The sequence below is a fragment of the Rattus rattus genome, chromosome 1 (genome assembly GCF_011064425.1).
Source record: "Rattus rattus isolate New Zealand chromosome 1, Rrattus_CSIRO_v1, whole genome shotgun sequence".
NCBI classification, from domain to species: domain Eukaryota; kingdom Metazoa; phylum Chordata; class Mammalia; order Rodentia; family Muridae; genus Rattus; species Rattus rattus.
In genome coordinates this window covers 264,227,058-264,251,278 of record NC_046154.1, presented here as the reverse complement: position 1 = coordinate 264,251,278, position 24,221 = coordinate 264,227,058, and the positions used below count along the sequence as shown (strand labels likewise).

Sequence of the window (24,221 nt, the reverse complement as noted above, 5' to 3'; positions counted from 1 at the left end):
GAGAGAGCATAAAGGTCTAAAGATCACATTTGTTGGACGATAAAACTACATCAAGGTTTAAAATAATTATCAAGAGAAATAAAGTAGTTGTGGACTTTTAATTCAAATAAAGACAAGTAAACATGAGAATGATGACATATATTTCAAGAATGGCAAATTACATATATGTATGTGTGTGTGCAAATTTTCTACGAGTAAGGCTTGTACTGGCTGGTCGTGTGTGTCAACTTGACACAAGCTGGAGTTATCACAGAGAAAGGAGCCTCCCTTGAGGAAATGCCTCCATGAGACCCAGCTGTAAGGCATTTTCTCAACTAATGATCAAGGGGGAGGACCCAGCCCATTGTGGGTGGGGCCATCCCTGGGCTGGTGGTCCTGGGTTCTATAAGAGAGCAAGCTGAGCAAGCCAGGGGAAGCAAGCCAGTAACTAACATCCCTCCATGGCCTCTGCATCAGCTCCTGCTTCCTGACCTGCTTGAGTTCCAGTCCTGACTTCCTTTGGTGATGAACAGCAATGTGGAAGTGTAAGCTGAATAGACCCTTTACTCCCCAGCTTCTTGGTCCTGATGTTTGTACAGGAATAGGAACCCTGACTAAGACAAGGCTATTAGAGGACTATTAAATTCACGAATGTTAAAACTGTACATTAACAACAGTACTTAGACGCCCTATGTTCAGCTCATTTTCTCACTACGTATTATGTTAACGGAGGTCTGAACATTTCCTATTGCCTTCCTAGGTTACATGAAACACTACTTCCTAGTTCAGATTTTGGAGTTAGTTATCTGTGGGTGTTTCCTGCCCTCCGGTGGTGTCTGACATCGTATCTTCAGTACAGCTGCCTGCTCCGGAAAGGGAGGACTCCTCCTCTGTGTCAACGCTGGGACTACTCTTACATGAGCACGGTGCAATGATGGTGCACTGTACAGCGACATCTGCTGTGCTCCCCACCAGGGGCGCTTCCTCTGTCTGTACCCCTACATCGCATCTCCCAGCCTGGAGCACGCAGTTAGCGGTGCTTTTGTTTTGCGATGTGTGCTCTGAATTGCACTGAGACTCTGGAAATGTATCGCTATTATCTTTCTCTGAGGACTGGTGAGATTTATGATTCTCTCTAAGAACTTTGGCATTGTCTTTCACAGTTATGTCACCTAAATGACCTTCCACCTTTTCTAGCCCACCATGATCAGTCGTTTCTGTGGCTTTCTTGTTTGAATGTTCAATTTGCTGCTGATTCTGATCTTCATCTTCAGATAGCTAAAAGAATTTTTAAAAAATCTATGGTAAGTTAAAACTTTTAAAGTTTATAGCCATTTCAAATCAGTCTTTGAATTCAGTCTAGGAAACTTTTGAAAACTGAAGAGAGCTTGACAGGTTACAAATCAAAGCAGGCACAACATCAAAGATTAGTCGAAGGCTCTCCCACAGCTCCCAGGATGCTGTGGGGTTTTAAACAGCAATAATAAGGAGTAAATGCAAAAGAGAAGAGCTGTCGTGTCCTCTTCTCAGACTGTATCCCAGGCCTCGTTACCCACGACACTCTTCAGCTACCTAAAGGGGGCAGAGAAGGCGCGTGCTGCCGGGGAGCTGTGAGTAAGGGTAACCTTGTTCACTCACTGTCTCCGTAAGGGGAATATTTCAGTTATACAACTGTTATTGTATCCATCCCATAGAAGACACAATCCCTTAAGGAGAAAATGAGGGCATCAATTAACTGGAAAATAGGCTGTCACGATAGGTACTGCAACTGTTACGCAAAGGGACAAACTTTGGTGACTTTCATTTCTCAACTTTATAAGTAATTTATAAAAATACTACATGGATATTGCAGTTAAAATGGTGTTTGCTGTGGTTGGACTTCAGCAGAAGAGTGCTTGCCAAGAATGTATGAAGTTAGTATTTCAATCACTCCTATGATGAAGAGAAATAAAATACGCATTGACTATTCAAGCTAGAAAGTGGAGAGACAAAGTTTGAATGGCGAAAACTAAAACAAGATCTAGACGTTAGCTGACTGACAGTGGGCAGCAAAAGTAGCCTGAGAAATGCACCAGGTTAGCTGAGTACAAACTGGAGAGAGCGCGTCCTGGGCATCTCATTCATTCTATCTGAGTGACGTCTGCGCATCTCATTCATTCTATATAAGTGACGTCTGTGCATCTCATTCATTCTATCTGAGTGATGTCTGTGCATCTCATTCATTCTATATAAGTGATGTCTGTGCATCTCATTCATTCTATCTGAGTGATGTCTGTGCATCTCATTCATTCTATATAAGTGATGTCTGTGCATCTCATTCATTCTATCTGAGTGATGTCTGTGCATCTCATTCATTCTATCTGAGTGATGTCTGTGCATCTCATTCATTCTATATAAGTGATGTCTGTGCATCTCATTCATTCTATCTGAGTGATGTCTTTGCTCAAAGGGAAGAACGCCACTGCTGCATGCACTCTTGGACATGACCACTAGATAAAAATGAAATTCATCAAATAATCGCACACCCGAATAAATGAAAAAGGCATCATTAAGAATAAGCCTGGGGCACTTGGCAAACATATGAGGCGTCACTTAGACTGGAGCCACTGAGAAACTCACTGCAAAGATAAGCACAGCGAGGGAGGCTCCAGGAGCTGAGTGGAGAGAAGCATGGACGGAAGCCCTCGTGTGAAATGGCAGACAGGCAGCGCACTGCCGCCTGCAGATGGAGGAAAGGAGTGTACCACAGGACTCCATTAGCTCAGGCATCAGGGTCAACATTGTGAAGTGGGACCTCATAAAACCAAAGCAGAGGAGAAACTGGAGAAGTAGTGAGAGTCTGGTGCGTGTAGGTCAGGACAAGGAAGGGAGAGTGTTACGTGCCATCCAAAGGCAGTTTTCACAGAGCTGTGAAACATGTAGATGGTTAGTAACGCAGGGACCCACTAAACGAGAGTAACGTGATTGAACTGGTGTTCTCAAAAGGTCATGATCTTTGCTGCTCAGAGAGGAAGTTGGGGCAAAAACAAAATGCTAAGATCTTTTGAAAAGCAAGCTTAACCACTGAAGAACTGGTGGAACACAGAGCGGGAGACGCTCTAAATGGGGGAGGCTGGGAAGTAGGAAATTTGCAATTGATCAGGTGAAGTGAATCTAGGCTTCTAAAGTAAACACTTGGGTAAACTGAAACGGTGTCTACAGACATGGGAAATATCAAAAAAGCTTAAAAGAGAAATCAGTTTGAAATGTGAAAGGGTAGAGATTCTGTTAACTATAAAAGAAATGTCCAATTGAACACTTCAATAAAGATCAGAGCTAAAGCCATAATGCTTCACAACTGCCATTTCTAAGATGTGTAACATCACTGCAGCATTAGATGGATAGGAGAGGAGTCCCACACAAAACCCTAGTCATTACATTGTCATGTAGGAGTCCTTCTAACTAGGGCTGAAAAGTTTGCATGTTGGTTAGTTAGTTAACTTGACACAAACTAGAGTCATCAGGGAAGAGGAGATAGTAAGAGAATGTCTACATCAGATTGCTTGTAGGAAATTCTATATAGTTTTTCTTGATGAATGATGGATGTGGCTGGCAGAGTGGGTGGAGCCGCACACTGTGGGCGGGGCCACCCCTGGGCAGAGGTCCTAGGTTGTACATGGAAGCAGGCTGAGCAGGCCACACAGAGCAAACATCAGTATTCCTCCATGGTTATGTCTCAGTTTCAGCTTGAGTGCCTACCCTCACTCAACATCAACTAGGATCAGGACATTTAAGCCAAACTACCCATCTTCTAAGCCGCTTTTGTAATGCTGCTAAACAAAGCAAGAGAACAGACTCTAGGTCAGTCTGGCAATGCAGAAGTCACTGGTGTTCTTATCAAACAGCCTGGACGGCACACCAGGGGCCAGAGGCAAGAGAATGAGGAGATGGAGTGAAGGGAGGGGATTTTCATTCAGGCGTGGTTTATCAGATGTGTGGCGTTTTCTACTCAGAATGTAACATGCCGCTCTACTAAAATTTCAGTCTTTGATAATACTGAGTAGTTTACCTCATTTTATAATCCTCAAGATTATATTTTTAATGTTTATTTGGTTCTTCTATATTCAAATTATTGTAAATTCTTAAAAACATTTAAAATAATGATATATTGTATTTACCTGTATACACTTTGTATGATACATTATGGATATATATATATACATATAAGTATGGGTATATTTATATATCTTAATAAACTTTTGAAAAATGTATTTACTTTGTATATGGAAATCACTAATACTTGGCCAACGATTATTTTACATTTTTGTTTATATTTTTCTAACATTATATTTTCTCATTTTTTTAACTTTGAAAACAATTTTGTTGGTGTAATTTTTATTTTTACTGTTGGTTCAACTCTTTTTAAAGCAGAAAGAGACAAAAATGATGTGAAATTAATACTGCATACATTAATAAGCCAAGAAGGAGTGACTTACCAGTTCAGAACTGGAGCTGAACGTGCTGTCGGTTGGCCGTGGAGAGTAGCTGGCGGACTGGCTGCTCTGGGAAGACTCCAGGTCTGAAACAAAGGTTAAAGTCATGAGGGCTGGCACCACTCATACTCTAGCAGAGCAAAAGGCATCTAAGTGTCACCAACTTTACAACCAGCCCTGTAAAATGTGCCAAGCTCATTTAAATGTTTGATATTTAACACCTCATTTTTCTAGCAGGATAAATAGGTGCTTTATCTTGAAAAGATTTGTGTCTACAAGTTAAATAAATTACAGTTACATAAGAATAGTGAAAACACGATTGACTTTTCAATGTATAAAACCATTTTTAAGAACAAATGTCTCAAAGTGTGACGTAGGAAGAACCAAGCTTTGAAGCCTGAGGATGGACATCTGCCTGTCCAGTGAACAGACATCTCGGTGCAGTCAGAACCATGTCCAACGCCTCCTACCATGTCATTATCTGCTTAGTCGATTAGTTTCCAACTCCAAGCAAAGTCTGGAATGGGTCTGAGACGTATGTCGGGTCTTTCTACCACACATAAACATTACAGAACAACAGCAGCTTCCATTACCTTATGCCTTTGTTTATGGAAATGGGTTTTTAACAAGAAAAGCAAGAAGGAATGAAAAATAAGCAGACATGCATAAACAGTAGCCCTTGGTCATCTTATTCATTGCAATTAACCATGAGTACTCGCAACTCGTGTCCTGTGTCGGGACTGATGCTCTCTGTAACAGAAACTGATCTTCGTTAGCTGTGAGGACAGACCATAGTTGTACTCTAATATCTGCATACACATGAACAAAACAAGTTAAAAATTAATTTTAAAGTTATACTCCATAGGGCAGTGGAGAAAAGTGATGGTTCAATATGATTAGTAACAGTTTATTCTAAGGCTGCTTTCTCTTCATGAGGTTCAGCAAGTCCACGGGTGCTATAATCCCAGATATTGACAAAGAAGAAGGGCGCTGGCTGCAGGGATCTCACCACGTGAAAGGGTGTAAGAGGCTTTAACTCAACAATTCTTGAGCAACTACAGAAGTCACTAAGGGACACTACATGGACACGGTCTCAACGTGTTCATAATCTTGTGGTGGAGAAAGAGTGTGGTGGTTTGAATAAGAATGGCCTTTGTATACGTGACTACTTAATTCCGAGTCGAGAGTCTGTTCAGGGAGGATTGGGTGTGATCTTGTTGGAGAAGGTGTGTTACTTTGAGACCTCAGAGCCCATTCTCTCTATTTGTCTTCTGCTTGTGTGAATCAGATGTAAAGCTCTCAGCTACTGCTCCAACACCATGCCTGCCTGCCTGCTCCTACACCATGCCTGCCTGCCTGCTCCTACACCATGCCTGCCTGCCTGCTCCTACACCATGCCTGCCTGCCTGCTCCTACACCATGCCTGCCTGCCTGCTCCTACACCATGCCTGCCTGCCTGCTCCTACACCATGCCTGCCTGCCTGCTCCTACACCATGCCTGCCTGCCTGCTCCTACACCATGCCTGCCTGCCTGCTCCTACACCATGCCTGCCTGCCTGCTCCTACACCATGCCTGCCTGCCTGCTCCTACACCATGCCTGACTGCCTGCTCCTACACCATGCCTGACTGCCTGCTGCCATGCTTCCTGCCTCAATGACCACTGACTCAGCCTCTGAAACTGTAAGCCAGCCCCAAAGTAAATGCTTTCTTTTATAAGCATTTTCTTTTTTTCTTTTTTCCATGATATCTTTTCATAGCTACAGAATAGAAACTAAGGTAGGAGGTGTGACTTTGCAGGAGGAAGTGTGCCACTGGGGTAGGTCCTAAGGAATCAGAAGCCAACTTATCCCCAGTTAGTGCTCTCTCTTTCTCTCTCTGCCACTTATCCCCAGTTAGTGCTCTCTCTCTTTCTCTCTGCCACATGTTTGTAGATCAGGATGTAAGCTCTCAGCTCCTGCACCAGTGCCGTAATTGCCTGCCTTCTGCACTCTCTCCATGATGGTCATGGACTCAATCCAAGCCAGATTCGGCCATACCTGTGCTCTCACCAGCACTGAAGGAATTACAGATGACTCAGATTATGGGAAGATGAGAGGAGGGCGCACCATACACATGCGAGAACAGACAGACAGGTGACAGAGTGTAAGTGTGGCACTGGAGCCGGAAGCTAAGAAACGCTCACTGTCGGCAGAGACGCTAACCAGCAGAGTTCACACTGAGCCATCCAGGCTGCCCAGCCAAACTAAACAGAATCATAGGAAGAAGGATAAGGAGCTCGACCATTATTCCAACGGCTTCGCACAGGCAAACAGGCTGGCAGGCCTTCCACAGCTGCTCAGAGCCTGAGTCACACAGAGGCACGTTTGTGAAAAGGTGCTTAAAATACCAGAGACGAGGTCATACGTGCAGGCAGGGGAAACAGCCCAGGGACTCCTGAGAGAAAGTGGACCTCAGTCACAGAAATCCTCAAAGGACACACTTCCTTGACTTCTGTGAATCACTAGGGCAAGCAGACTTCCCTCCCCTTGATGGAGAAGACGAGAGAAGCCAAGTTATAGCACCTGAGAAGAAGCACTGCCTGGGTTCACAATAGTTTCTACTTAATTATTTTTCCTGAGATATCAAAACAAAAAGTACCTGAGTGAATGTGTAAGGAATGGATGAAGTCCTGAGTAAGTGGGTGTGGATGGCATGAGCACGGCCATGCCAAGGACTCCAGGGCTCCAGTGCGAATGGCAAGCCTGCCCCGGTCTGTGTGCAGTACTGACCGTGTGTAAGGAAGGCAGTGACTGCAGATTCTCCCTCTGGGTGTTTAGGGTCTGAGGCCGCTCCCCACAGAGACCTCACACTGAGCCGGGATCAACCTGCCTCCTTGTTCAGCTGCATACGAAAGCCTGCCTCCCTGATTCAGTGTAGGAACCAGGCTGATTGCCCATGTGACTGCCGCCGTGCACTTCATCAGAGCTCAGTGCGACCCCAGCCTTCCTGGACGTGCGCTGTCATCTCCTCACTCTCATTCAATCCCTGAAGTTGTGCAGGTCACGGGACTACTTAAACTTCGCCTTCTAGTACTTACGTTCTGTGCTTTCACTTGTCTCTCCCTATCTCCCAGGAAAGGCAGCTCCAGCTGTTTTCCCTCCGGGGGAACATAGTTTACCCTTACACCAGACTTCTCATTCTTACTTTACTCCCTTGTTTTTCCTTTTCCCACTAGTTCCTCTTTAAAAAAAAAAAAAAAAACAAAAAAACAAAAAAAAAAAAACTCTTACTTCTAAAAAACTATAAACTAAATTTTCCACACATACTATTCTATAGTGTCCATCTTTGAATTTCAGGGACAAGGGAAATGCACGGTTTTAGTACAGGCTGACACTGAAACGTCAGATCCCGCATCCGTTACTGCAGCCAACTCCCCCTGAAGCCGAGTGACGACAACTCACTAGAACTCACAGGACAAATGAAGTTCACAGACAGACTCAGCAGATTAGGAAAAACGAAAAATCAAAGCAGATGAACCAGTCAATAATTTCAGACAAAACTTTAACCACAGACGAAAAATTCAGCCAGGAACTGGAAATACAAAAGAGAAGGAAGAGAAGGAGGGGGAGGAAGGGAAGGAGGAGGAAGAGAAGGAGGAGGAGGAAGAGAAGGAGGAGGAAGAGAAGGAGGAGGAGGAAGAGGAGGAAAGGAGGAAAGGAGGAGGAAGAGAAGGAGAAGGAGGAAGAGGAGGAGGCTAACAGAAGATTAGGAAGGAAAAGAGTTAACAAATCAAATAGGTCAGCAGGACTCATCAGCAGCTAAGACCACACAGTGACAATGTCAGGGACGGAAGACAAACCAAGACACAGGCACTGCAGGACATGTAAAGAGAAAGCACACTGAGCAGACAGAATGTTCAAGAACCCTGGGGCATGTCTGAGAGGATAACCCAAGAATCCAAGGTGAAAATTAACTAGAGACTCTAAAGGCACCAACAACTGTTCAAAAATGTATAGCAGAATGAGTGCTAAGCCCAGAAAATGAAATGGCTATCCCCGGGGTAGGGATGTAAATCCCCAAATAGACGGGAACAGAGACGAACCTCTCCCTGGTGTAGCAGTTAGGATGATAAAAAACACACAAGAAAAGCAACATTAAAAGCTGTAAGAGAAAAATGCCACTGCACACAAAGGCAGAAATATCAGACTAACATCGCATCTGTCAACTTGGAAAGTAGATAACTGTCCATCAGAATTGCTATACCGAGAAAGATTATCTTTAGAGCTTGATGGAGAAATAACATTTCAAGATAAGCACAAACTAAGTCATGAAAACCAAGCCAGTAAGTAATGCATATTGTGTGTGTGTGTGTGTGTGTGTGTGTGTAGATAGACAGAGACAGAGAGAGAGAGAGAGAGAGAGAGAGAGAGAGAGAGAGAGAGAGGGAGGGAGGGAAGATGCCATTCATAAGCATAAAGGACAGAACATATTTCTTGAAAGAATACAAAGCCAAACCGAGCCAGAAAGGAGTCCATTATGTCCAACCCAGTAAACTCCTCCCTTTGGTGCTTAGAGAACTGAAAGATGAGGAAGAAGGGATGTAAAAGCCAGAGGGGACAGGGGACACTAAGAACCACAAGCCTTTTAAATCAACACGATCTACACAATGTGAACTCACAGAGACTGAGGCAAAGGCACCAGATGGGGCCCTAGAGCCGAAAGGCAAAGCACACACAAGCCCCATCCCTTGTCCAGACGCTGTCTCCAGTGGAGAGCCCTGGTTTACTCCAGGGTCTCACAGACTCTTCAGGGGACAAGGGACCTTCGGAGCAGCCTGGGTGCCAGCAGACTATGGTCAACAGAGAATGAGCTCGGGGCATCCCTGGAGATCCTTGCCTCATAAGGCCATCTCAGGGAGCTTCCTTCTAATTAACATGCATCTCACTCTTAATGTTATTTCCTTCCACATTCTTACCCTACAGGTCCTTTGCAGACATGCTATGGCTTCCAGTTTACTGTTTCTATTCAAACCCAGAGTCCTAACGATTGGTCTGTGTTTCTCCTGCCTTCCCTTGTGTCTGTTCCTCCTGCTTGTTAGTTAGTCCTTTTCTGACGTGTCAGTTTTTATTTTATGTTTATATTTTATTTCACTAGATTATGTTGTATTAATCTTTAGAAGTCTGCTTTCTAGTGAGAGATAGAAAAGGAAGGATCTGGACAGGAGGAGGATGTAGGGAGGATCTGGGTCAAATAGAGAACAGAGAAACCGGGATTAGGATGTGTAAAAAAAATATCTATTTCTAAAAAGGGGGAAAACTAAGTTCTTTGAAAAACAAACAAAAATGTCTGGTGATACCATAAGAAAACTCACAGATTTTATGATTATTTAAAGGTTTCTTTTGAGTTTTGGTTTTAGTTATTTTAGAGATGGGGTCTCACTGCATAGCTCTGGCTGTTCTGGAACTCACTACGTAAATCAGGGTGAACCAAACTCACAGAGATCCTCCTCCCTCTGCCTCCTGAGATTAAAGACAAGCACCACCCTGCCTGGTCCCAGTTTTATGATAATTTAAAAGTAAATAAATTCATAAAAAATTTAAAACTAAGATTTCTATGTATCCTAGCAGAACCAGATATCCAGAGAACTGTTCTAGGACCAAAGACCTAAAACACCTACTAGTTATAAAACTTTAATTCACAAAAAGTCACTCCAATATGAAGCATTGACACACATAAGCTAATACACAATTAGTATGCAAGATGTACAAAGACACACAGGACGTAACGGATGTAGCCAGAGACAGACAATAAACGACACGCGCCTTAATGAAAACCAACCATCTTAAAAGCAGCTCTGGGCAGCGTGGCATGATCTCCAACGACTGTTCTCCAGCTGCTGAGAGGCTGAGGCGGAGAGACAGTGGATGTGATGGCGGGCTACAGTGAGATCCTGTCTCCAAAAACACAGCAAAAGGTAAACTGGGCACAGCATGAAACCCTGCTGACCAATTAACCTAATTAGTAACTAGAGAAGCAAACTTAATACCAACACGGGTTAGGTTTAAATAGTGATAGCAGATTGATACAGTGACTCCTACTGTCCATGGAAGGCTGTTAGACACATAGGTTCTGGGGAATAATTTTGCATTGCCAGAAGAAGGTAATAAATGTTCACCCAGTGAAAGGGTGGTTCTATCCCTAGAAATATACCCAAGAAGAGCGTTTTAATATGTGTTCCAGAAATATCAATGGTCAGAATAGCCGAAGACAAAATATTGACAAGGCAAGAATCCGGAGCCAGAAGATGCATGAGTCAAACAGAGCAAGGAAATGCGCAGAATGCTGGATGGCTGGGAAAACCTAACCCATGAAAGTCACAAACAACAACTGGGTGAGCCTCAAAATACAGCATCTGCTGAAAAAAGGAAAACCGAGGAAAAAACGGATAACAGTGACCTCTAGGGGCCACAGTAGGAAATGCAACAGGGCACATTTTCATCTTCAACTACAGTGGAGTAGAACACTGTGAAATTGTAAATTCACATTACACATGTTCACTGTTGACTAGTTGATGAAAGAAAAAAGCAATTTTAATGAATTGCTGTAGTCTATTTTAGAATATCTATGAAACGCATACCTACTGGTAAAATCTTTACAACATTTAAAATTTGATTTCTATGTCTTTTTTTCTTTTTTAAAATAATAAACGTAGCACATAGTTACACTCACAGATTTTCTCAGCAGGCATTGGCCTCCCTTTTAAAGGACCTGTTCTTCTTTCCATTGGTATCTAGAGGAAAGAATACAAAGTTTAAAACCCCAAGCCCTGGCAACAGTGTTCATTTATCTCTACCCCACCAGCTGGTTTATACCACTTTTGCTTTGCATCACATTCATTCTATTTAGACAATTTCACAAAGGAAAACCTTTCCAACTAAATTTAAATTCCAATTGTCTTGGAAACATAAAGGACAGAGTAAACATTTTCTGAGAAAAGAAATATTAACAAAAGGAAAGACTTCACTTCCTCATGATACATGTAGTTTTTAAAAATGTAAGATACAAAAGGACTTGAGAATTTAGTCTGCCATACTTTTTGTTGGTTGGTTTGATTTATTTTTTAGGATAGATATCAGTTACTACTTCTCCTTTTAAAAATAGAGTCAAAGCTTAGAACTGTAAGTCACGTGCAGAACACACAATTGGTTGCAATTTCACTTTTTTCTATGTAATTAATGATTTTTGCTTCCTTTCTCATTTTTTTAAAACCAGGGTGTTTCTGAATTTCTAGGAAGTTAGCGAGGTTAAACAAATGGGTTTCTTTTGTTGTTCTGCTCTGGAGTTTTGTAAAATCTGATGAGAGAATATGACTATAGATGTCTCTGCTGGGTGTCTGTGGTGCCCTTCATAGCTGAAAGACTATATGGCAGTTTGTGTGGACTGAAAGGAGCACTTCCTGTGTCTTTGGTGGGACACAGTAAAGGAGATATTATCTGGCTGTCTCCCTTTTCTCGTGGACATAAAGCTAGTTTACATTTAAGATTTATTTATTTATTTATTTATGTGAGCACACTGTCACTGTCACTGACACACTGAAGAGGGCATCGGATCCCATTACAGATGGTTGTGAGCCACCATGTGGTTGCTGGGAATTGAACTCAGGACCTCTAGAAGAGCAGCCAGTGCTCTTAACCGCTGAGCCATCGCTCCAGCCCAATTTATATTTCTAAGCACACTCCCCGGTTCCAATTCCTGTCTGAGTTACTTTTCTGTTGCTGTAACAAAGCATCATGACCGTGGAAACTTATTTGTATGGCTTTGGAGGGTTAGCGTTCAGGACGGCTGAGCACACACATGGCGGCACTGACAGCTAACGCTTACATTTGGATTCAGAAGATGGGGAAGAAGGGGAGACTGATAATGATGTAAGTCCTTCTGAAATCTCAAAGGCCACTTCCAGTTATACAGTCCCTGTTCACTACCCAGGAAACAAAAGCCGATTTCCCTGGGCTACCCAGGCCCTTTGGCTGAGCTCAGTGGTGGCCATTTATCTGCATTGCTTTTACTGTCTGCATAGCCACAGAAGAACCTTAAAGGCTGACTCCATATCCTTTCACGTGTGTGCCTTGCAGAATAAAGTGCCCAACAGAACGCGGTCTTCAAGAGATGAGGAAAAGACTCCCTGTACCACTTTATGTCTGGTGCTTACTTGGAGAACTTAGGACACTGTGTGGTGCTAAGTGAATCTGTAACTCAGTGCACACGCATTGTCTTAGGTAGGGTTTCTAGTGCTGGGAAGATACATCACGACTAAAGCAAGCTGAGGAGGAAGAGGCTCATTTCACTCATGATTCCGTATCAGTGTTCATCATCAAATGAAGTCAGGACAGGAACTCAAACAGGGCAGAAACCTGGGGGCTGATGCAGAGGCCAAGGACAGGCGCTGCTGATGGTTTGCTCCTCATGGCTTGCTCGGCCTGCTCTCTTATAGAACCCTGGACCACCAGCCCAGGGACGGCCCCACCCACAATGGGCTGGGACTTGCCCTATCAATCACTGATTAAGAAACTGTCCCACAGCTGGATCTTATAGGGGTATTTTTCTCATTTTGTTTCCCTCCTTTTCAGGTAACTCTATCCTTGTCAATGATATAAAACTAGCCAGCACACTTATTAAGGCCAAATTGTAACAGCTAAGAATATCATGTTAAGTAAGACAGTGCTTCGGCTCCTGACTCCATTGTAGTCATCAAGAGAGTTTGAAACCAAAAGCATTTTTTTCTTCAACAAAATCTTACAGTGCACTAGAAACTATTTTTAAATGTGTCTAGATTAATTTGTCTCAAATATTTTCTAAGCCATAACTTTTTTAGTTAAACAGGATATGAGTATACATAAAAATAAACTTATGAAGAAAAGCTATCTTAAATCGAGGTAATCTAAATGCTAAAATATGGCATCACAAACTCAATTAGTTGAAAAGACAATGTGACAGTGATTTTACCTCATTCTGGCCAAAATCACATGACTGTTTACGATGTAATTCTTCCAAAGGAATTTCAGCCCTAGGGATTATTAAAAACAGGTATTAAAGCATAGTTCCTCTGACAGTAATTATTCTAAATTATTGTTTCAAAACTGAATCTCAAGTCATAATTATATGAGACACTTCTTAAAAATATGGATTTAAATGTATTATGCCAAACTGACCATTTATTTTAATGTGTGGGCTAAACATCTATATTTTCTATACGTGTGCATATGTGTGCGCGCGCGCGTGTGTGTGTGTGAGAGAGAGAGAGAGAGAGAGAGAGAGAGAGAGAGTGTGTGTGTGTGTGTGTGTGTGTGTGTGTGTGTGTGTGTGTGTGTGTATGTGGTTGCCAGAGTTCAACCTCAGGTGCTGCTCCTCAGGAGACATCAACTGTGTTTCTTAAGACGTGGTCTCTCAGGGTTCTGAGGTTTGTTTGATCAGCAGGAAAGGCCAACTGGCAACAGGCCCCAGGGATACTCGTGTCCTCCCGCATTCCAGTGTTGGGATTACCAGAGTGAACCAATGAACCTAATTCTTTCATATAATGCTGGGATCAAACGCATGTCACGCTGAGTCAAATCCACAGCCCTAAAACATCTATACCGTGACACAATCACTCCAGATAATTTAGAGCCACACTCAAGATTGAGAATCAGGTTGTTTCTTGTTTTCTTTTTCTTTCCTTTCTTTCTTCTTTTGTTTTCTTGAAACAGTGCCATGCATCCTAAGTCACTTTGTTAAAGCTGAATTTAAAACTCAAGGCCAAAGAGAATTTTTTAGTCATAAACTTCCATATAACTGAAGGACAAATAATTTCGTTTCTCAATAAACGCCAACTCCATAAAATGCTAAATGATATGCATGCATTCTTTTATCAATAGATACTTAAAGATTTCCACAAGACATCACTCCCACAATAAGAATTTCAATCAATATCAAATCACAAAGAGCTGGCTAAATTATGATTAAGAAAAACAGAACTATTCAGTAACTAATAGCTAAAGTAACACTTCCTTTCATTATCTAAAATTGTAGATAGTTTTTAGAAAGGCCAGCATGGCAACCTCAGAACTCAAAGAAATAAACCATGTCTTAAGAAATAATGGATTCAATTCAAAACCTAAGATACAAAATCCTTTTGCTACCAGCAGCAGGAAGAAGCTAGACCTGCTGATGTGTGGTTGTTCTCATGTAACAAGGCCATAACAGAGAAGAGACTAGGGATGCGGCCCTCACCACACTGCTCTGTCACACAGGGAGGCTGGGGGCTGAGTGCCAGCACGTGGAGGATGTGGGACACACACTGCCACCGACGGGGAAATTCTTGCTTATGCCACCTCATGGGATTCTCATTCTCCCTGATTTCTAGCAATGCCCTGTGGGGACTGCAGAGCGAGACAATCTGCTGTGTGTGCCAATAAGCATTCAACACATATGATACTTCTGTTTCTGTTCATTGCTAAATTGATAGTTGGACTAAATGTGGTGGATATTCAACACTAAATGATCAAATAGGAAGGTATTTGGGGAAATGTGAATCTGTGTGTTTAATGAGCTGCTAGTACTCGCTGTAAAAGAAAATAGTAAGGCTTCTTTGAGACCACTTTGCTCACCTTCCTACAAAAATATTACCATGTTCTATTTGTAAATCGAACACATGCATTACACTGGATCTTAATGTACACTTCCTACATTTAAGTATAAACTTACATAGTGTACACTGGGGATTCCTGGGAATTTCTCTGCAACGCTTTCAACTGGTTATTAGTTTCAATTTTTCCTTCAAAAATATAAGCATATACTGAATTAAATTAGTATCATTTATTTTCATGTTTAACTCAAAGCATATTCAACAGATACATTGAGGGAAACTGGTGGTCCATGATGTAATGCAGTGAAACACACTAATTGAGGCTTTAGGTACCTCTAAGCACATTATATAAATTAATGTACTCTATTCATCCCTTGGTATCTGATAGGAATTTTTCCAACACCTTCCCAGTACAGACACCGAAATCCACCAATACACCACCAATGCAGTGCCTTGCATAAAATGGCTCATCTGTTCATATAATGTATATAATCTCATATTCTCTATATTACCTCCAAATGACTTAGAATATATGGTATGGTATGGGTGCTCCTTTAAAAGTATTTATTTGTGTACATGTATGTTCACATGTGCTGCATGTAGGGGAAGGTCAGAGGAAAACATCCAGGAGCTGGTTCTCTCCTTCCACCACGGGTTCCAGGATTAAACTCAGGTCACAGAAAGCCGCCTGGCCAACTCCAAAAGGTCTTACAAATAGCTACACTTCTACTGCTTAGGGAATAGAGGCAAGAAAAACTCTCCATGTGTTCAGTTTACTCTACATAGCTAGCTGAATCTGATATAGAATATGTGGGTACAGAGAGCCAACTATGTGTGTGTTTAAATCCACGAAACAGTAACGTATATTTATATGGAGAAAAACTGAGTGTACAACACCAACCTCTTCTTCCACAGCTGACTGGGTAACAGTCTTTCTCCAAAGATCTTCTAAGTTCATTTCTTTCATTGTTAGTGTGCTGCTTCTGGCACGGCCTGTTTGGCTGACATGTTTCTATGTAACTTGCACTAAAAGGACGGTTAGGAGAAGCTGCCCGTGGAACTGTAAAATTCCCAGGAATGAACCCACTAGTGGACTGGCTTTCATCAGAAGACATGACATGGGCGTCACTCAGGCAATCATAACCGCACTGATTAAAGGTTGCCCTTCTCCCAGGCTGATCTCTGCTTAATAAATTGATCATGTTGTGATTAACGAAAGAGTCGTGATGGTCTAGCAGATGTCTCTGAGTTGGGTGGATCCCATCTTCAAGAAAATGAGAGAATTCTTCTCCACTATTTGCACCAATCTGTGGCACTGATGTTTTCTCCACAGCAAAGTCTGGCTGTCTTCGTTCATAAAGGCTTCCACACTCGTCACCCATCATCACAGAGATCTGTGATTCAGTCAGAAAATCACCAGTTTCTGGACTTTGGAACATGTTGAAATGAAAACACATTTAGCAGGAAATGTTTGATCATTTCCACTTACGAACACTAACTTAAACGTAAAACTGTGGAGAACATTTGAACAATGACGAGCATTTTCCTAAGATGCATTTTGAACTAAACAGTTCAGCAAACAATATTGCTCTAGATGGAAATGTATAATGTATTATTATTTCTAATAATAGGCATGAAAATAACTTATGCATGGTTCTATATTTCAATGTGAAATGTAATGCATAGTTTTAGTTATTGATATATGAACAGAGCACAATACCCAGTAGTCTGTCTTCTACACGCAGTCTACAAATGACCTAGTGTGCCACTGCATGCCACTGCTGTTTAGCCAAACAGAGAAAGAGTTTTGAAGACTGTGGGAGAAGTAAAAACAGTTTTAAGGAGTTATAAAAACATTATCAATGATATTTTCCAGTTTAATTACTGAAATAGTTACAAAGTTCTCTGTGACGAAAAACAAGGGTACAAATGTTTATTTGAAAGAGGAGGTAACCCAGATGAGAACTCATTAGGTGAACGGAGTAGCCCGCACGCTCATTCCCTGAGCAAAAATGGAGACTCTGCGTTAAGTCTAACTTGTGTGTAAGAACCAAGGCTGACGGAAATTATTAACAACGAAAGTCCCTTTTGTTTCTTGCTAGTGACTATACTTACTTGAGATGGGACTATTTCATGGACTGGAATTATAAAGAATCTTTTGGAAAAAAAAACACAAGAAATGTTCAACAGTAATCTGACTTTTAATTATGTCTATTTATGTGTGTGTATGGGAGCGGTATGTGCAGCTGAGTGCAGTGTCCTCAGAGCCAGCGGTGTCAAGTCCCTTGGCTGGAGTACAGGTGGTTTAGATGTGGGTGCTGGGAACCCAACCAGGCTCTCCTGTAAAAGCAGGATATGTTCTTAGCTGCTGAGCCCTTTCTCCAGCCTTAAAAATTTGATTTCTAATGTGATGTTCAACTTACTTAATATTTAAATAGAAATACTATGTTTTAGGAACTAGGTCATGGGATATCGAGAGAAACTAGGTTGGGATAGAGAAAGAATTGTTTATAATTAAACAGAAAATCTATGCTTTTGTCCATAAATGTTCATAGATTCCCTGTGATTTCTCAATAAACATCTAATTAGTGTTTATACTAAAAGATACAGTCCAGTGTAATAATACACACCACTAACGCCAGAAAAAATTCCCATCAGTATAAATGGGAGAATAACCATAGAACATGTCATAACGTATCAAGCACACTATATAAGGAAATTGTATTTTACACCTGGTTTTCAGCATTGTTACAGAGGAATCAGTAAGAAATGTATAAAACAGAGTCACCACAAAAATCTCAGAAGTGTAATCCTACAGTCAAAGTCTAATCTAATGAACAGAGTGTTCTACTGTAAGAAAACCAGGCCATGGCCTCACTGAACGGCAGGCGTCTCTCTTCAGCAAGCATCTCCGGGAACATGAACGCCCACATCAGAAGACAAAAGCTTTGCCACCATTCCTCACTTCCTACAAAACTCAGCTCACGATGCAGCAAAGGTCACAGAGGTGGAATACTCCAAGATATTCCAACGGCTTTTCTGAACATTGCCACAAAGGCACAGAAAACAAAGTAAACATCGCCAAATGGTTTATAGAGACTAAACAATACAGAGAGTGGGGAGACAACCTACATTTTCCCATTACTAATCTATCATAACCCCTCCTCCAGGCCAAATTTTCTCCAAAGGAAATGAAATCAGCACAGCAGCCATGAAACCGCAGAGCCAAACACATGATAGCCCCATTCGCACCAGCTAAGACGCAGAACCAGTCTGTGTGCCCATCAACAGACAAATGGCTTAAAAACGCAGTTGTAGTCAGAGTAGTATTTGGCATACACACACACACACACACACATATACATAAACACATACACACATACACACACACACACACACACATACACATACACATACACACACACACACATACACATACACACACATCACACACACACACACACATATACACACACACACACACACACACATACACACACACACACACATACACACACACACACACACACACACACACACACACACACATACACACACACATATATACACACACACACACACACACACACACATACACACACACACACATACACATACACACACACACACATACACATACACACACACACACACACACACATACACACACACACATACACACACACACACACACACACACACACACACACACACACACACACACACACACACACACACAGAATGGAATCCAGTTGGTTATAATAAAATGGTTAAAACTAGAGAACAATATATTAAATGACAGGACAGGGACAAACACCCTTTCTCGGATGCAGATGCTGTGAGATTATGCTTTGGAAAATTGATGACTAAACGCTGGGGAAGGGGTGTGAGCGTGCTGAGTGGCAGTGGAGAGGCTGAGCCTGACGAGCCCACCCAGTCTTCATGTACTGAACTAGCACCCTGAAGTCCTAGTGTGCATGGTAGTTAGTGTTTGAAGGGCAAGTCTGACCTAACTAGAGGATATGTCTCATTATGATGGCCTTTCTCTAGATTACTTGCATCCTCAGCTAAAGGTGCCCCTTCAAAGTCACACTGGTGGCTGGGGGTTCAGCGCTCTGAATCTTTCTATTTTACCTACCTGTTTGTTCTCTCATATGACACTCCAAACTCCGCTGTTTCCCGAGATGAACTGAAAAGACTTGGATGTTTATTTAATTTGGAAAATAAGGACTCAGAAAATTGTCCATTACTGAGCTGTAAGAAAGGGGAGAAGACGACAAAGCAATATGAACATTTATAATTTAAATTGTTTACTAAGACTGGCACCTAGGTCAGCGATCTCTATACTAAAAACATTTTGCTCTGTCTAACAGAAAGTAATTTTAATCCTTATTGAAAACCAGATAAATATTCTCCTAACAATATGATCAATGCCAATATTTAAGTAATTGCTAAATTACTAAAATAACAAAGTTTATACTATACTAACATTGCCACTTTTCAAAGCTAAAAACTATAAAACAAAACAAAACCACTCAGCATGCAGGAATCGTGAATGACTAAGTTATATTTCCAGTAGGAAATAAGCCATGTCCCGCAGAACTGTGTGCATCTCCCACTTACATCTCATAAGCAAACGATCCTTCTACTTTAATTTCTTGATATCAGTATCACTCAGTAAATGTGGGCTCATATGTGAAAACGGTTATGAAAACTAGGTACGGCTGGTGGGGAAGAGGAGTTAACGGAAGTCAGAGAGAGAGAGTACATGGTCAAACCATATTGTGTACACATATGAAATGTCATAACAAAGCCCATTGTTATGTACTATTAGTGCAGGATAATGCAATGATAATACGTCACACAGAAAGAAAGCCAAGTGAGAGTCAATTTGTCAATATGGACGAACACACAAACGTAACTTCCTCTACCAGCTGGAACTATCCAGGAACAACGGTGAGTACCTGGAGCAGGTTTCAATTGTAATCTCTGAAACAGAGAGAGCAAGGCCATAAAATACAGAAACGCAAAGAAGCAAGGACAGCTGACACTAAGGTCTTAATATTGAAACGCCTTCTGAAAAGCAGGGCCAGTGCCAGATGCGAACACAAAGTCATCTTCCAAGTGGGAAATGAGCACAGAAACAAATCAGAGAGAAGGAGGTGGGGCAGCCACTCAAATCCTTCTCCAAATTCCCAAAGGACACGTAAGTATGTCCTACTGCTTCCCGGTGAAGGGCACCAGCCTTTCCTTGCAGTCTGTTGGTATAGCACCATTTACCTACCTGCAGACAATTACTACCGAATGTGTGGTTAGAGTGTGCAAAGGCAAGATGAATGTTTATGCACACATCATATAATGTTTTATTTTCTACCCTACAAAGTAATTAATGGAATACAGAGTTTTAAGGTCATGTACAAACCAAGTTTGATCTCCAAGAAATAAACAGGTAGACCCTCTCAGTCCTCTTTCCTCAGCCTTTTGTCAACTAATGCCTGAAACACTCTCCACCTGGGGCCTCCAGTGGCCACACCTGCTGGGGACAGGAGAAGTTGATTTTGACTCTCCTTCCGGTACCCATTGCACTCTCTCCAGCCTCAGTGCCAGCCTTGAAGCACACTACCTTCAGGTGCTTCTCCCACCTCCATTCCCTATCGTTTCTGACAAGCCTTGTGGGGGACTGAGCCTCCCCACCCCCTTGTAAACCTTCGGTCCTCCCTTCTAGCCCAGCCCCACTCCTCTGTGTCAGCCCCAATACCAAGGAACACTTTCCTACCTCAAACCTCAGCGGCCACACTTGGCAAATGATTCCGGACGGTGATTCGCACCCTCTGCCTTGTCTTCCCTTCTGGCCTCTCCCTTCCCACCCTCAGTCTTCTAACCAACTACGTGCAAGTGCCCCTCCTCACCCAGCTTCACTCACTGGAGACTACAACTCTTAGTTCAGATAGGGTCACCCTAGCTCTTTCACCCTTGTCTCTCAAGATTACTGTGACCTACGTTCAGCACCCCTTTACCACCACACCTTCAACTCCTTGGGTTCCCCACCTCTGACAGAATCCTCTCCGTTCCTCCCAAAGCCCCACTTAGCCTCTTCTGCTAGCCCACGTCTATTCCTCTCTGCCACCCACTGACCTACATAAGCACTCTCTACCAGGCAACCCACAGCTAAGACAAATGCCTAAGATCCACATAGGGCAACGGAAACCAAGGAAGAGAACATCCACACATCCCACTAAAAAACAAAAGCAGAAAACAACACTTAGGGTAAACCCCATCATCCTAACTCTAGATACCTAGACATCAGGACAAAACAAAACAAACAAACAAAAAAAACAAAAAACAAAAAACAAACAAAAAAATCCAACAAAATTACAGCCAAGACAGTAACAGGTCTCTTCCAGAACCCAGGAAGCTTCCATGGTAGCCCTGAGAAAGGCAATGGAGCTGAAGCACAAAGTAAGGACAATCATGAGTATGCTCAAGGGCCCTAAAGAGGATCTGAATGAATTCCTTAGTGAAGTCTGTGAAGACTCAAACAGTGGACTGGAATAATAAAACAGTTCAAACATGACAATAAAAACAGAATCACTAAAGAAAACCCAAGCTGACATAAAACAGAAAGTGCATATTTTCATTTTTTTGAAAATGCAAAGATGTCAGAGATAAGCTTTATCAACAGAGTACAAGACATGGAAGAGAGAAGAATCTCAGGCAAGGTAGAGGAAATATATATATAATTTAAGAAAATGTTAAACCTGAAAAAAATACAGGTACGAAACATCCAGGAAATATGGGAAGTATAAAAAGACCCAATCTGTGGACAGCAAGAATGGAGGAAGAAGATCCCCAATCAAAGGCAGAGAAAATATTTTCAACAGAATCACAGAAGAAAACTTCCCTAACCTCGAGAAGGAAGGGCTCATCAAGGTACAAGAAGTAGAAAGAACACAAAGTAGGGCCACAGACGGGATTCTTCTCCTTCGGGAGGATTAGGTGTCTCTGTTGGATGAGGTGTGTCATCCGGGATGGGCTTTGAGGCCTAGCACATCTCTTTCTGTTTGTGGTCTGTAGATCAGAATGTAAATTCCTCAGCTCCTGCTCCAGAGCCACGCCTTTCTGCTTCTTATCATGATGATCATGGACTAACTTTCTAAAACTGCAAGCAAGCCTCCAATTAAATGCTCTCTCTTGTAAAAGTTTCCTTGATCGTGATGGTTCTTCACAGCAATAGAACAGTGACTAAGTAACCACACTAAGGACCACTGGACAGGTCATACGGAACTATGAACTACTGAAGAAGCTCCTTAGAATTTAGACACATATGAAAGAAATCTAAATGCAGTCACCAAATAATAGGAGAGATGGCCCAACTTTTGCAACCTAGTGAAACTTGCAGTACCAGGAATAGGTTCTCAGTGAGTTCATGGCCAAAGGGGCTCCATGCAAATTCACAAATAACTTGGTACATCTCCCATGGCTATTGATTGCTCTCCCCAAACTCACGGCTAGGCCCTATTGCTGAACACACTTACATATTTCATTGAAAATGGGTGATTTGAGGTGATGCCTAACTACAGCCTTTACTCCTACTGACTGGTGTTCACGGTACTGGAAGGTACCCTGCATATGTCCAAAGGAGAAAGGAAACCGCCAACCCAGCTACCTGTGATCCACAATGTTGACCTGCCTTCACAATATCGTGGTATAACAGTGCCACTAAATTTGTGGAAGAAACCAACCAGTATCTGATTAGATTCAAGGCCCACTCCATGAGATGGAACCCAATACCTGAAACTGCTTGGATGACCAAGATCCTGAGACCAGATAGGCCATGAGCTAAGGGGAAAATCAAGTACTACTATTCTGCTAAAGAAACATAGCAACAAAATGATTCCTAATGATAGGACCTAAGGTCTAATCCTTACAGCATTAAAAAGTACTAGGTTCTAAAAATAGCAAGGTTTTCATTTACCACTGTAATAAAATACTTAATTTTCTCTTCTCCAAGAAACAGTAAAATATACTTTAATATATAGTAAAATTGAATTAAGTAATAACTCCCTAATTCTAGAATATATAACAGAGATTTATGGGCTTATAAATTATACGTTCACTATATATTGATTTATAAATAATACATATAGGTAAATATGGCATAAATCTTATATGCCAAGAAGTAGGTTTGAATAGTAAATAGTTTTGCTAATGAGACATATTTATATCACCATTCCCTCCTCATCATCACCATTTAAAATAACACTTAATGATCTTAAGACTATCAACATATCTGCTAGAAAATTATTCTCCTATATGTGCTATGACAGATATATTTCAGGATTTTAAACTTATATCTCTATATTAACTCCAGGGCACAGTGGTTGAGCATTTAAAGAATAACTCTATCCATCTACCTATCATGCATATAAATATATATAAACAGATATCTTCTTTAAAATCATAAAAATGATGAAGATTTGCAACTTATGTTTAAGAGCCTACTACATATCAAGGAGACAGTATGATGCTGTTGACATGTAGCTTCCCATATCATGGATGCTGTTGACATGTAGCTTCCCATATCATGGATGCTGTTGACATGTAGCTTCCCATATCATGGATGCTGTTGACATGTTGCTTCACATATCACAGATGCTATTGACATGTAGCTTCCCATATCATGGATGCTGTTGACATGTTGCTTCACATATCACAGATGCTACTGACATGTAGCTTCCCATATCATGGATGCTGTTGACCTGTTGCTTCCCATATCATGGATGCTGTTGACATGTAGCTTCCCATATCACAGATGCTGAGTCCTCATGGCAGCCCAGCTCCTCATTTCAATGATTATCATCAACTACTGTAAATGCACTAAAAAGCTCAAAATTTACTTCCAGTACTTTTTAAGAGAATTACTTCTAAAATTTTAAAAGAATACTTCAATTATTGGATTCATAATCATTTGAAGTTCAGAGAATTTGTGGTGTAAGGTGAAATATTATCCTTCAATTTATCACTATATTTGGCTAGCATCTTGAAACCTATCTTTGTCAGATTTATGAGGAGCAGAACCCATCATGAAGTCTGGAGGTTCCTCCGAAAACTGGACATAGCACTACCTGAGGATCCAGCTATATAACTCCAGGGCATATACCCAAAAAAT

The 24,221-nt window shown here is 41.7% G+C and overlaps 1 protein-coding gene across 1 annotated transcript in view; it reads right to left on the bottom strand.

The window, feature by feature from the left end:
- Window positions 1-777: 777 nt before the first annotated feature.
- Window positions 778-24,221, bottom strand: part of C1H12orf40 (chromosome 1 C12orf40 homolog) — a 58,279-nt gene continuing 34,835 nt past the window's right edge. The window contains exons 8-10 of the mRNA XM_032891003.1: window positions 15,954-16,446; window positions 4,455-4,537; window positions 778-1,257 (exon numbers count right to left, since the gene is read on the bottom strand). Coding sequence (XP_032746894.1) covers window positions 778-1,257; window positions 4,455-4,537; window positions 15,954-16,446 — 1,056 coding nt within the window. The remainder of the gene's footprint in view (window positions 1,258-4,454; window positions 4,538-15,953; window positions 16,447-24,221) is intronic.